Source organism: Esox lucius, chromosome 14 (assembly GCF_011004845.1).
Source record: "Esox lucius isolate fEsoLuc1 chromosome 14, fEsoLuc1.pri, whole genome shotgun sequence".
NCBI classification, from domain to species: domain Eukaryota; kingdom Metazoa; phylum Chordata; class Actinopteri; order Esociformes; family Esocidae; genus Esox; species Esox lucius.
The window spans coordinates 11,031,988-11,046,953 of NC_047582.1; the positions used below are offsets into that span (position 1 = coordinate 11,031,988).

Sequence of the window (14,966 nt, forward strand, 5' to 3'; positions counted from 1 at the left end):
GTTCCTCTTAATTTTGACGGCTAATACATTAGTCACAGCGACACCTGCTGAAATGGATAACCATTACACCAGCACACAGAGGCAGCCCTTTTGCAGACAATCAAATTAAAACACAGAATAAATGTAAACTAATAAATATATTTTTTTGGCTCGTTTGTAAACTGTACTGAACGTGGACTTTTATGGCACAATGCACATTGATAAAAAAAGCTCTGTGTAAGTGGTGGTTAGTTAAGAGATCTTTGTTTAATATTGAAGGCATCAAAACTATGAAACAACACAAATGAAATTCTATAGAAACCGAAAAGTGTTAAACAGATCAAAATACATTTCATGTTGTAGATTCTTTAGAGGTTGTCCTGATGACTGCTTTTCTTGGTGACAGCCTTGCGCACTCTCCATTCCCTTAACCAGCCAAACCATGTGAAATCTTGGTGTCTGTTGCTTGAACGCTTGAAGAGATATTGTCAGTGTTCATTTACGCAAATTAGTAGACAATGCATGTCAGACATGGTTCAAGAGATACTATTTAGAATAAATTAATGCTAATTATGCTAATGTATAGGTTTACAGTCAACACAAGTTTAAGAATTTGAAGTTGGGATAGAGTAAACATGTGAAACCAGGTTGGTTTGGGTCTCTCTAGCTTCAGTTGTTCAAGGGATACTAGTGTTAACACTAATTAAGAAAATGTTGCACATTTATATTGTCATCATTGAAGTAGGGTATTGTGTATGGTTTTGGAACTTGCTGGAAAAGTGGACCAAAAAGACATATTTACATTCCCAAGTGTAGTGTTGATGTCACAAGTGGAGCTTGTGAATAGTCAGGAATCCCTTTACTCAATGTATAGCCGCAATAAAGTTAAATATTTTAAGTATAATAAATAAAGGCATCTCTAGCTTTAAAGCTGTGGGAGTAGTGGTCCAAATACAAATAATATGTGGAAGACTGAAATTTGTTACTCTTGTTTTGGAAGGCCAAAAAACTACATTGCCATTTGTAGTTAAGTAAAATGACAGAATAGGCCAGGGGCCTGAATACTTTCGTAAGGAACGGTATATACAGATTGGTAAGAAGCTTGGAAAATATTCACACATTGTAGACCTTTTGTCTTCATAAGGCCATTAATAGACAGCTAATTTTCTTAGTATTCAAGGCTGATTAGACTACGCAGTCCTACTTTGGCCATTTTTAGTACAATTGATAGTGAGTGAACTCTTTAGTGGTCTTATCTGATAACGTATGGGTGGGTGCATGGTGTCAATAGGGTCTTGCTAAATATAAGTCAGCTGACAGCCCTTGGTACAACTATGTTGATCTGGTGATGCATGTCTGCATTCCCCTCCAAGCTCAGGGCACTGGGTCTGGACTACACCTGATGCAACAGGATTCTGGTCTTACTGAAGGCCGACTCAACACTGGACTCACCCATGGGATGAGTCCTAAGCTTGTGTGCTCTGATTGTGACAAAACAACAATGTCCAATGTCTACTGATGACACAACGGCCTGGTCATCAATACAGACCAGTCAGCCTACAGCTAGGAGTTACGGGGCCTGACAGTGTGGTGGCAGGAAAACAATGCCTCTCAATGGCAGCAAAATAAAGATGACTGCAGATATTTGTACATGTTTCAACCCCCCCAACCATGCCCCGGCATACCACACTCACAGGACATACTGTGTAGTGCCTGCAATGCCTGAGAAAGACTGCAACAACCAGGACCGCTCACATCCCAGCAATAAATTATTCATTGCGCTCATATCAGAGCTTCAGAGACCGACCATAAAACTCTTCACCCTTGACTTCCTGCACAATACCACCCATCCACTCACCTACACAACCTCCATTCCCCATTTGGCAAAAAGTATGGCTTCAGTCTTGCTAAATTACTGTTCTAGTTTACCATTCCATTGTTTTACCCATCATATCTCCATTGTTGTTGTTGCACTATTGTGAGTTAAACAGGAAAGCAAGCATTTTATTCCAATGTATATTCCATGTTTATCATTTATAGGACACACTTGAACTTGAGCTTTATCAGAGTTCATAGTAATTAGGTCAGGGTAAATGGATAAGATAATAGTCAAACAAACCTTTGGTTAGCGTAATGTCCTTAACTTGTTCACATTCTAGAGTTGAGTAGCGATCAATTAGTGGAATTAGTGGGCAACAACACAGTCATGGCAACACTTCTGTACAACAATCCTTCACAGTCCTCCTATTCATCCTTTGTTTAGGAGTCGCTCCACTCATTCTTTATTAATAAGACAAATTATTAATAAAGAATGACCCCCTGAAGGACTGGAGTTGTACAGGAAAAAACATTAGTGTAGGTAAGATGTTTTAAGGATTGAAATTTTGCCAATAGTCATTGGACTTCAGCAAATTCTGCACTGATCACTACTTAAAAATCTGAGAATTCATTGAATATACTCAGATAACTGAATTATAAAGAGGCTTGATTTCATTTCCCCGGTGATCCTACCACCTCTGTACTGAGGGTTTTAAATGAGGTTGGCTATACCAAAGAGAAACATTACTGAATATCTCAGATTCTTTATTTCACATTTCCAGCATTAATAGTATACAGCGGCTCTTTAAACACTATAATTAGATCTCTGACACACAATCCATCCTTAATACTTTACCTTCTTACCTTAAAAACACATGAATTATTCTTATTTACATAGAGCAGCATAGTGAACACAGTAAAACATTTTAAACCATCATTAGGAGCAGACAGAAATGTGCATTTCTAAAGTTCCAGCCAAATTAATTGCTGCTGTTCCCACCCCTTTTTTTAAAAAAAATGGAAGGATTTAGAAACAAACACCCACATAATAGAATGAGCTCAGTACAAACTTATTGTGCAAATTCTAGCCCTACATCAATTCTTAAGTCATATCACTTAACAGAAATCAACTAAAACAAAAAAAAAAGTCAGTGCAAGAAATGTGATGTGAAAGTACAACATATTGATTACAAATCTATTTGTTAAAAACAAAATCACTGGAAGATTGACAACCATGAAAAACACTTTTCTTCCAGTTATTTTGTATGCCGTTGTGTGTTCTGTGCATCACACATTTCTTCATAACAGTGTTTATCCAAGTTCCTGTCAAGTTAACTATGGCTCATCCAAACATATGTATCCAGTACAAAAGAGATCTTAATTAGGTTTTTCTTTTGGTTCATTAACATCTGAGATATTCCTGTTTATCAAACCTGCAATGGAATGAGTATGTCACATGTTCATCCATGTCCTAACTGCTTTTGTCCTAAAGCACAGCCAGACTAGCCTTCTGTTGTTTCACTCAACTTTTGAAAAGAAAACATTTTCTAACAATCAACCATCAGTAGTAGGGTCCAATGTCCTCATATCCTGCATAACTTGGCCACTCTGGGAAGATGCCATGGGAACACCTGGGACTTCCATAGAGATCAAAATGAATTGCCGCATCAATCAAGTGTCTCTGCTGGTTACTGCTCAAGCTTACCTGTCGACCGTTCTTCAGTGCAGACCAGACGATCCTGTAGTTCTGGCCCTGGTTGCTGTCCCAGTGCGTCTGACCGTTGACTTCGTAGCAGATGGCAAACTCTACGTGTTTATGTGGCCTCAGCTCAGCTGGCAAAGAGAACTCAAAGGAAAAGGTGTCACGGTCCGAGCCCGTATAGGTGTCCTTCACATACTGGCAATCCCAGTCCGTGTAGCTCTTCCAGGAGTCAAAGGTCACACGCACCTTGACAGACTTCTTAAAGGACAGGTTTTTGACCTTCACAGTTCCAGCCAGTGCCTTCTCTTTCAGCATGCAATGCTCCAGGCAGACCAGCTCAGTCTCCAGACGTTGACGGAACAGGAGGTAGTCAGAGGAGGGCTGGATGAAGTCCAGTACCAGTTTGTCTTCCTCCTCTGGTAACTTGAGGGCAGAGTTGAACACCTCTGATGTAATCTCCGATCTAATTTTGAGTGGGATCTCAATGAAGTCATCAAACTGCGAAAATACCTTCACCTTTGTGAGTGCCAGGCCCCGGTGGTCAGCAAAGGACACTCTCCTTTTGGGTTTTCCATTCTCCTCTTCTGGTTCAATCAGCTTGGGAGGGGCAGCGGGTTGGAACATCATGCGGGGCTTCAGACACGGTCGTAGTGGTTTTGGGGTCCTCCTGTAGCGGAAGCTGTCGTTTGGCAGGTAAAGCGGCATGGCCAACTCAACCGGCATGTTCGACTTCGGAGGAAATTGATTGAATAAACTGAGGGCAAAAGCAAAAATACCAAAAAGTTGTGGTGAAACACCTTCATCTAGTTGCTTCAAATATTGTTTTACGAGAATACACACAATTTTGTGAAATGCACACTGTCCTTGTTGACTTTAGGTAAAACATTATGTAACTGTATGCTGTGCTCACAGAGCAAACATTGCATTTTTTTTAATTTCATGTACCCTTTACACCTGCAGGAACTGCCCTAATATGATTTTTTTCCTTATAGAAGAAATATGACAAGCATTATGCATAACCATGGTACTGATTAAATGTGAATAAATAATCATAGGTTTGTGGTACACCTGACAAGACAATCTGAATAAACTGATGCTCTTATAGGCATTTTACATTTGCTGTACTTTTCACTGGTTTTCTTGAAAATGAACAGACTATTTTAAGATTTTGTTAACATTGAATATTCCTGAAAAATATACTAGGAAAAAAAAAAAAAAAAAAAAAAAAAAAACTGTGTACAATCACTACAAAAGTAATTCCACAATTGTGTGCATGGTGGCATTAATTCATTCCTCAAATATGGAAGGACCAAAAACCTGCAGACAATTAGTCTTTCATGGAATGAGTTTAACACCTGTTGTCTAAACCCTGAGCTAGAAACGGCTTTGAAAAGTGTACCCGGAAGCACATTAATGGTGGGCCTCTCTGTTCAGAAACTGTGATAGCAATTGCAATTTGAGTTCCTAGACAGAATTTGTGATCTTAAACTTGATCCAAGTCCATCTGATATGTGGAAAGCTGTTCTGTCCTATAAGGATGGCCAGCCAGCATACTTAAATTAATACACATGGGAACTTGTGCAAGATACAGCTCTTAAAATGTACCTTTATCCAGGGATGAGAAATTGTGGTCAACTTACCATGGCAAATTTATAACAAAAAGTACAGTATGAAGATTAGCAAATTGGCCATCAAAAATTGGAAGGAGAAAAAATATGGGTAAAAATGAAAAAAAAACATTCCTGGAATTATTAAGCACCCCACAGAGAGTAGCTAAGACATGCAGTTTTAGGAGATCCAACCAAGAAATAAACCATTTAAAAGGACAACAACGTGGGGTTGTTCGTTGCTTGTTGTTTGGTTGTTCAAGCACTGTAGGTGTTCAAGATCTGGGAAATTACAATGAAAGGAAGTGCATTAAAAGTAAAAACTATTTCGGAAAAATAGGTTGCACAAACATGTGAACAATCACAATTAGTACCGTTTTCAAAATAATACATTCTCAACATCACAGAAACGGCACTGATTTTCTTCCCATCACTAAAGGTGCTAGCTTCCTGCACGTTTCCCCGTCTCAGTTCACTCACGGGGGCAGAATATTTTCTCCTTGCTGTGTACAAGTACGTTCTTTTAGTACGTCATGAATGCATTCACTCAATAGACTATTGTAAAATACGTCACGGAGTTCCACGTTATAATGAATTCAGCATTTTTTTTTTTACGTTTACTGTGTGTTTTGCGATCAGAAAAACGCCATTAATGGACTACATGCACGTCGATAATTAGCTAGCTAGCTGGTTAACGTTACTTAAATGCGATTACCCTAACAGGAGCTAGGGCAAATCGAACGTTAACTACAGGTTGCTATTTACTACCAGTGGAAGTGACTTTCTGTAACGGTATATTCTGAAAAAGCATATTCTAAAATGATTAGTATACATTTAACATCCAGGTATTTACCATCAAGAGTACCTCAATGGGAACAAACTTTCTGGTTCCATTGCCAAATCAGCCTCCTATTTAGCTTTTTATCATACCAAATACTGTGAATATAAAATGCTAATCTATGAAACACAGAATTAATCTGCTAATGGGAGAAAAATAAAAAGACAACTCCCATGCTCCTATTGAATGAAGCAGCACATTCATTTTTGGAGTGCTACCAAAAAGAAAAACTATTTAAATATTCCTGTAAAAATTGCATAATGGACTATTAGGTGAAGAACATTTTTCATACCTGGATTGAGGTACATTTTCCAAGCCATATGTTGCACCAGCTCTGCAGTGTCTTAATTTAAGTAGACGACCCCTGCCTGACCTTATGGGGCAGCTGAATTTCCACCAAGCATAAGGTTGAAATCTATTCTGGCTTCCCTGTGCCATGCTTTGCTATTCCTTCCAGTTCAATCTTTAGTTCCTATAAGCCAGGGGTAGACAACTCGTCATAGAAAGCCAAATTATACCAGGTGACAAACAATTAACTACCAATAGAAACAAAAAATATAAGTGTTTTGACCCTCCAGTACTGAAGTTTCTTACCCCTGCCTGCTAGAAGTCATAATTTTCCTCTTCCTTCCATTTAACTGTGTCAAGCCTGTGTTTTTTTGTTTTAAATCAGAAGTTTTTAAATAAATGAAGCCTTTGTATCCTGAATAAGTCGGAGCTACTACAGGAAGTAATGTTGGAGGCTATTTCAGTGCTACCACTTCTATGAAGATTGCAAGGTTTGTGTTAACTACAATGATCCTGTTTTCTGAAACAACACAGTACAGCATTTGGCCTTAATTTCAGGCCTTCATGAGAGGGTGGAGTCTTCATGCTAGCTTCACATTGTTATGGAATATGTGAATGCATCCATATTGTCCTTACACATTAGCATGAAGATGTTTTGCAAAAGCTGTATTTGGCCCTGATTCAGCCAAATAACTATTTTCTAAATATCTGTTTCTAGTTGCAGCGAGGGTTGTTTGAATTCAGAAAAAGTACTGTAATACAAATATTTTGCTCCATGAGTTAATCCATGATGGTGTACAGCACTACTTTCAAAAAATATAAATGTTCCTTCTCATTGCAGCAGCAACAAAAATAGTTAATGATCAAGATATTTGTTCTCTGAAACATCCTGACATCCTTTACTTATTTTTACAGGGCTTGCTTATCCAGAACATTTTAATTTCATCCAATGTAGTGAAATCAGCACACTGGAGGAAATGCTCTTTAAAAAATTCTCTCAGTTTAGCTTTCAGACCCCCAACCCACCGGAAGGTGTTGCTATAGTGCAATGTAGCAACAAAATGTCTACAACTTGTTCATCACTCAAATCTCCAGCGCCTCCATCACACAGCCCAAGTCGCAATGCTGCAACTATAATGAAGTGCCCAGACTGCTGGGTCACTCAAAATGTCCCATTTTAATCTGGGCAGGAAGGTGGCCTAGTGGTTAGGTCATATGAATCCATGAAGGTCCATGGTTCAAATCCCCCAAGTGAAAAAGATATGTGGTTCTGTCCCTGAGCAAGACAGTTAACCCTTTGTTAGGTAATGATGTGTTTTGAGTATAATGTTGATTGTGATGTACAGTGCTGGGAAAAAGAATGACCCTCTGGGGACAATAGTCTAACCCAATCTATCCAATTGCTCTTCCTCCCCTTCAAATTACCCCCAGGTTGTTGTTGAAAATTTGAATTAATTCTTAATCAACTTGCCTGTTTAAATCTCTGAGTCAGTGAGGGTAATCATGACATGCAGGACCTGGTGAGAACACCCAACTGTCTCAATCCGAAGAGATGAGAACATGGCAAGGTACACTTTGTAGGGTTTCAAGGAGCCAACATTTATTTATTTTATTCCTTAACCCCTTGTACGAATTGGCAACAAAGATAGCATCGCCAAATTAAGGTTACATTCCTGCTATGCATTACACTAGCTAATGTGTAATATATAGCAGCGTTCACACATCAGCCTTAAGAGTAGGTACATTTTCCCCTGCTTGTATAAACTTTAAGACTGCCACTTCAAATTATATTGAAATACTGTAAATGTTAATATTATTAATGTAATCGGAGAACAAGCTTACCTCGTGCAATTTGTTTGTAACATTTGAAATGAATTCAGGTAGATTGAAGTTATAGATTTAAGTCTATCAGTCAGAAATCCCCATTGTCCTCATTTGCGAAAGGTCCTCTTCGATTAGGCTACATGTAGGATACAATCACTTTTACTGAAATGTTACTCAACAATTGTTACAAATCAAATATAACCAAACCTGTTGCCACTTCACAAACGTTATTCATGCCGCCGCTTCTTCCAAACCCTACTCGTAAATATGACTCTTGGGAAAAGCTGTGACTAGCATTGATCATTCGTTGTGGGAGGTTACAAGACCGCCTAGGGTAGACTATTCAAACATCATGCTGTGTTCACGTGAACATAGGCCTACTGTAGCCAATCACATTGGGCCTTGTAGGAACCTTCTGTGGTAATGTATAGGTCAGGGCCATAGCGAAGGATAGAATATAAATCCGTAGGAAATAGTTTCAGCACATCACTGCATTAAATCAGAAAGTAGGCATAGCATTTAAGCATTGCATGCTTCTTGTTTATGAACCTCTACTGTATGAACTACCATCATTGCCCTGTTGGCATAAAAACGATCAGACAAGGCCACGGGGATGGGTAACTCTGGAGATCCCATCAATCTCCAAAAAGTTAGGTAAATCACCGTTACGTTTCTTTGCACCTCACATTTTAAATCTCCAAACTCCATTTAAATGTAATGAATTAGTGCCCCTAGTGGGATTGCAGGGAACTACTGTTGCCACAACTTGTTCTGGGTAAACGAAATTGATTGCGGCTTCGTGATATGATCATCTTTTTGAGAAAGAATTAGAATAATAAAAATGTGTGTTTTGTGCTCTCTGTGATTGTTTTCATGATTCATGACATGTATTGTGTATTTTGATTTTTAAAGTTTTCGCAGGGCTCGTCTGTGAAACAGCCATTTGTAGGGATATGTTATGTTTCTTCAACTTCAGTCCTGGAGGAATTAAACGTACCTGTTTTTTGTTGAAATAGTACATGGTAGTTAATTGAACTCACCTGCTGTCTTAGGTCGATTCCTTGAAGGGTGTGTTTTAGTTTTTACATTCTAGAACATTCAATTGAGGGGATAAATAAATAAACACTTGACTGCGTGACCCGTTTAAATACGATGAGAGAGGTTGGGTATTGTGTTCGAGAACACTGTCCGCATGGCTACTATCATTAGAATACATCACTCAATGACCACCATTTAATAGGATCACAACGGCAATGTATCATGGGTAAATTGTGACTGACTAATCTATAAATAATAACAAGTTGTTATTAATGTTGCAAAGGGATATAGATTAGTCAGCAACCACCTGAGGTTGTTGGTCGTGTTCCATTTCTCAGATGGAGCATGCATCAGCCAATGGTTACATGCCCTGTCATCAAATGTCATTGCCTTACTAATTGCTGTAAAATATAATGTGGTTAGCAGACACTATAAACACCATCCAGATGTTGTAAGATCTGGCCGAACGTCAGCAACTACAGAGCAGAGAAACACAGACGCTTTGATCCTCTTAAATATGGCCAGTGCTTTAACAAACATCCAAACAATATTGGATGGGCTTTTTAGAGTTGTTTTGCTTCAAATAGTAAATTGCATTGCAAGGCCACATATAAAAATAGGTGAACTGACATTGCCTTTATCACTTCATTGCCCTTATCACTGATCTGCCACATTGATAAAAAGTTTACTTTACTTTTTTTATTGAGATAATGGCAAAAAATAAAATAATCAAGTACTTATGAATGACATCAGCATTAGAATGCCTAATAAAGCCACTGTTTGCTTAGAGTAAACAAATACAGAAATTGCCTTGTAGGGATAGATGGTCTCTAGTGAAGCAGATGCCAGCTGAGTGTTGCAATGTTTGACAACTGGATGGGTTTCCTGGATTGACCTAGGAATGTATAGACATTCCACATGGAAGACCAAGCTCATTCATCTGAGGAAAGTCTGTGGAGTCTTGAAATATATAACATGATTTTCAGAAAGGGAAAATTAAGCATTGACAACAGTCACTTATGAGCGGGATAAATTCCAGGGATTGTCCAAGCCAATATACGGTCTGCAATACTACATAACACATTTGCATATGATTATTTGGGCACATTGCTCCACAGCCTTAATCTTTATCCTAATTTGCATGACTAATAGTCTGGAATTCTTAAGAGGTTCTCAGATGTCAACAGGTCTCCTTGGGACTGGTGATTAATGTAGGCTGAGCTGAAACACTGTTCTTCTGCATGTGTGGATCACGTTCAACATTGCATGCCATTAGGGAAAAATGCACAGGTAGGCTATTCTGCAGTTTGTTAACACTAATTGCTCTACAGTTTCTTCATTTTACATCATTCAAAAGAACACTTCACTACCCTTCCTTTGTCTGCATGATCTACTGTATGACAAAGCCTAAAAACAAAACTGAAATGCAAAGTCTTTAGCGTGTTGTTGGGATCCTTCAGAAAACTCCAGAGGCCTTTTCCCCCACTGACTCAACAGAAGAGTGACAATGGAGATTTACAGTATTAGGGCACATTGTGAACAGTACATTGTATGTAATCTTTCCAGTGTAGTTTAATACGTTAAGTGGTGATGATAAACTCACAATGCTTTCACTACACCCAATAGAGGTTAGGATATAATATAATTGGTGGGGGCTTATATTTGTGCTATTTCATGAATGTACACACCTGTATGGGATTTTTGCATATTTCAACGCAAATTATCTTGTTTCACCCTCATCGTCTAAATATAGACTTAACACATGACTCAAAAATCTACTTTACTTTCCACACAAAATTACATCAACTTTGAACTGTAACGGTAACTGGACACACAGAATACATGCCATGCCATTTTTAGAGGGTGGCCTGGTCTGTGTGTTGAATTGGGCCAAGCAGGGTTAGACCACCTCCTTCAGAACACCAAATCTGTCTAAATCTGTTAGTGAGCACTAGTCCTTTGCCGAGATAATCTATCCACCTCACAGGTGTGGCATATCAAGATGCTGATTAGACAGCATGATTATTGCACAGGTGTGCCTTAGGCTGGCCACAATAAAAGGCCACCCTAAAATGTGCAGTTCCATCACACAGCACAATGCCACAGATGTCGCAAGTTTTGAGGGAGCGTGCAATTGGCATGCTGACTGCAGAAATGTCCACCAGAGCTGTTCCCCGTGAATTTAATGTTAATGTCTCTACCATAAGCCGTCTCAAAAGGTGTTTCAGAGAATTTGGCAGTACATCCAACCGGCCTCACAAACGCAGACCACGTGTAACCACACCAGCCCAGGACCTCCAAATCCAGCATCTTCACCTCCAAGAACGTCTGAGACCAGCCACCTGGACAGCTGCTGCAACAATTGGTTTGCATAACCAAAGAATTTCTTCACAAACTGTCAGAAACAGTCTCAGGGAAGCTCATCTGCATGCTTGTCGTCCTCATCTGACTGCAGTTCGTCATTGTAACCGACTTGAGTGGGCAAATGCTCACATTCAATGGCATCTGGCACTTTGGAGAGCGGTTCTCTTCATGGATGAATCTCGGTTTTCATTGTACAGGGCAGATGGCAGACAGTGTGTATGGCGTTGTGTGGGTGAGCGGTTTGCTGATGTCAATGTTGTGGATCGAGTGGCCCATGGTGGCGGTGGGGTTATGGTATGGGCAGGCGTGTTATGGACAACGAACACAGGTGCATTTTATTGATGGCATTTTGAATGTACAAAGATGCCGTGACCAGATCCTGAGCACAATAGTATAGCAGCGTAAGACCTTGGGACTGAGACAGGGGGGTCTGGCGACACTTTGGCCCTATCTGGGGGAGGCCCCGGACGGAGCCCAACAGGCAGGAACAGTGTTGCGTTTATAATTTTGTTCATTGTAAATAGCACACTCCCTACAAAAAGAATACTCAGCATTTTCGAACCATACCACTCAGTAGTACTCAACACCTCCCAGGTGGCATTCATTCATAGCCTCAAGCTGACCACCCCAGTCCAGGTTTAATGCCTTGAAAAAGCCATATCATAATTGCCTGTTTATGACCCACACAGTGCATAAACGGCACCATTAAGTTTATAGCTTTGTGTGTATACAAACTTGAGTATTAACCACACTCGTCATCTGTCATAGGGTTCTACCAAAATCAATTTGTTTAAGAATAAAATATGTTTCTGAAAACCCTGTATAGCCAGTTGTATCATATGTGCTATATGAGTTTCTGAAACCTCTACGTTGTCAAGCAATCATCTGTAAAATAAAACAGCAACGTAAACTTGTGTAATAGCCACACCCATGTATTAACCACTGTGATTGAAAATGTTTTCAAAATCTGTGTATAAGCCTCAGTTTATAAACAGAAAATTAAGGTAGGGTAACATGGGGCAATACACCCCTGGGGTAAGATACCTCCCCATGTAACTCTCACAAAAACCACAAAATTTCATCATTCTTTTTTTCAGCACCTCCATTTTAAGGATTGCTGGGATTTAAAACATTGCCTTATTTAAACGAAAATATGTTTTGTTTAACTGTATGAAATGGCATGTAAGGAAAATGTAAGTCGTGTAATAAAATGGGGCCAATTCTCCAGTAGCCGTAAAAAACACCCCTTTCCTAAAGATATTTGTTTATTAATTACAAATGAATCTGTCAACTGTAGACATTTATTTTTCTTTATAATCCATTACTCTAAGCATAGCCATCTTCAACATACAAAAAAAATCACAATACTCTTCTTTTTTGTTTCAGTAAATAGACAGTGATCTTAGGGGGATATCTTAGGGGGAAGTCTTGCCCCATGTTACCCTATTAGCGATGCAATCATCAGCAGCAATTTCATGATGTATTTGCAGTGACTCCCTAAGCGACCAAGGAGAACCTAATCATTCGATGGATGTTTTGTTGATACATTTGATGATTACAGTAACTTATTTTGAATAAAAAATGTGTGTACCCTGTGGGGGCCTTCTATGGAAATAATGTTTTTAGTCTGTACTTCGCTAAACTGCAGTACTTGTCGTCTTAGCACAGTAGGAAGACTTCTTCCAAAGGCTATTGGACAGAGCCTGGATGTTGGTAGGACAAAGGTGGCATGTTTGGGAGATGAAAAGCTGCAGATACAATATTTAAGAATAGAGCAATTTCCAAGTGAGCCATTCAACTATTATGAAATGTGATGATCTGAATCCACTGTCTTGTGAAACGTTTCACTTATATCAGTCTGAATTCCACAACTAAGTCCAGAGTCCCACTGGAAAACAACAAGCAGTGTTTTAAATTGCCAATGGACCTTTACCCATATGATAAGGCTAAACTGACCTAAATTAGGTGATTTAGTCAATTCTGTTATATACAATGCCTAAGGAAAATCCACACCCTACTGCCTTTTAATGTATTCTCAAAGAGGAATGTGCTGGATTTTTATTTCATAACATTTCAGACAACCTACAAATATAAACATGTGAAGCAAAGGTGTCCCAGAAAACTGGATGCAACTAGAATATAGATGGTTCATGAATCAGTGCATGGCTAGATATCATTTAAAACAAAAGACACATTAAGGCACATTGGAGTTTCAGTTACTTTCACACACAGAAATTAATCTTGTGTTATGGTTGACTCGTCGAGAGGGCGGAGCATGAATTTAACAGGCCAAATGGTCTGAGAGAACATTTGACCATGGAAAGCTTGTCCAAAACCATTACCCTTACCTTGACCACATTGAAGTAATGTAAGTATAGCTCAACCCTTATCATAACAGTTTTTAATATAACATTTAATTCAGTGACTTCAGATTTGGGATGATAGCTCTGCCTTCTCCACTGAGTAAACTAACAACATGAATATCTTCCTTCAAGGTTGATCTCTATCCATTACATGTATAAGTAAGTAAAGTGCCCAACTTTGATTTGCAAAGTATGTTTATGTATGACTAGTTCTCAAATGCTTGGTTCCTGACACAAAAAATTATGAAAGAGACAATGTGTGTTTGGCAGACTGGTGGTCCATATGTCAATTGATCAAATAATTGATCAGCAGCCTTGTGAAGTTCAAACACAAGAGGGCCAAGTTTGTGATAAGCCAAACATTTGCTCTGGAGGTCAGCGAAATATAGACTCTGAACTTTTCAGAATTAGACTAAAATAGCTGCCCTGCAGCATGTTCCTATGTAGCAATAACTTGCACTGGCCTTGTTGGGCCTGATGAAAACAAAAGACCAGGTATACATAGGAAGGAATGTAGGAATTAAACATTATTTTAGACAATGGATTTTATATGTATTCACAAAAAGGTATTGCAGGTACTTGCTTCTCTCACTCATGAATTATACAATGCAATAGAGACAATGGAGAAAAGATTAACTTCAGAAGTCAAAAGTAAGTCACTTGTCACTGAAATAGATTTCCCACAATTGTGAGACTTTTGTTGACTGGTATTGTTCTTCTAGTCTGTCATTCATATGGTGCCTTAATGGACTAAGAAGGCAATTGAATAGTTAAAGGACTGTCTAGACACCACATGTTAGGACATTATTGAAGGAAAAACACAAGGACAAGAACTACACAAGGAGCAAACAACAGTAGCGTTGAATTTCAGTGGCTAGGAAAAACTCCCTAAGAATGCCAAAATCTAGGAAGAAACCTAGAGAGGACCCAGGCTCAGAGGGGTGACCAGTCCTCTTCTGGCTGTGCCAGGTGAACATATTAAGATTACAATTGTAATAATAAATAAATGCATGTGGTCTGAGTCTAGAGTCTATTTAAACTTAGTCCAGTTCTAGTCTGTCATTCATATGGTGCCTTAATGGACTAAGAAGGCCATTGAAGAGTTAAAGGACTGTCTAGACACCACGGGTTAGGACATTATTGAA

General features: G+C 39.0%; 1 protein-coding gene across 5 annotated transcripts; it reads right to left on the reverse strand.

Annotated features, from left to right (window-relative positions):
* Positions 1-2,545: 2,545 nt before the first annotated feature.
* ppp1r3b (protein phosphatase 1, regulatory subunit 3B) lies at positions 2,546-9,282 on the reverse strand. 5 transcript variants are annotated; one of them, XM_020053148.2, is made up of 3 exons: positions 9,097-9,282; positions 6,237-6,416; positions 2,546-4,253 (listed from the first exon to the last, which is right to left on the reverse strand). In XM_020053148.2, the coding sequence occupies exons 2-3, from the start codon at positions 6,380-6,382 to the stop codon at positions 3,359-3,361; spliced, it is 1,041 nt and encodes a 346-aa protein (XP_019908707.1). In that variant the 5' UTR covers positions 6,383-6,416; positions 9,097-9,282; the 3' UTR covers positions 2,546-3,358. The 5 variants fall into 5 exon arrangements, with proteins under 5 accessions (XP_019908707.1, XP_010875555.1, XP_010875556.1 ...); XM_010877253.5 differs by lacking the exon at positions 6,237-6,416 and having other exon boundaries at positions 9,097-9,281; XM_010877254.4 differs by lacking the exons at positions 6,237-6,416; positions 9,097-9,282 and adding an exon at positions 8,264-8,372.
* Between the last annotated feature and the right edge of the window lie 5,684 nt (positions 9,283-14,966).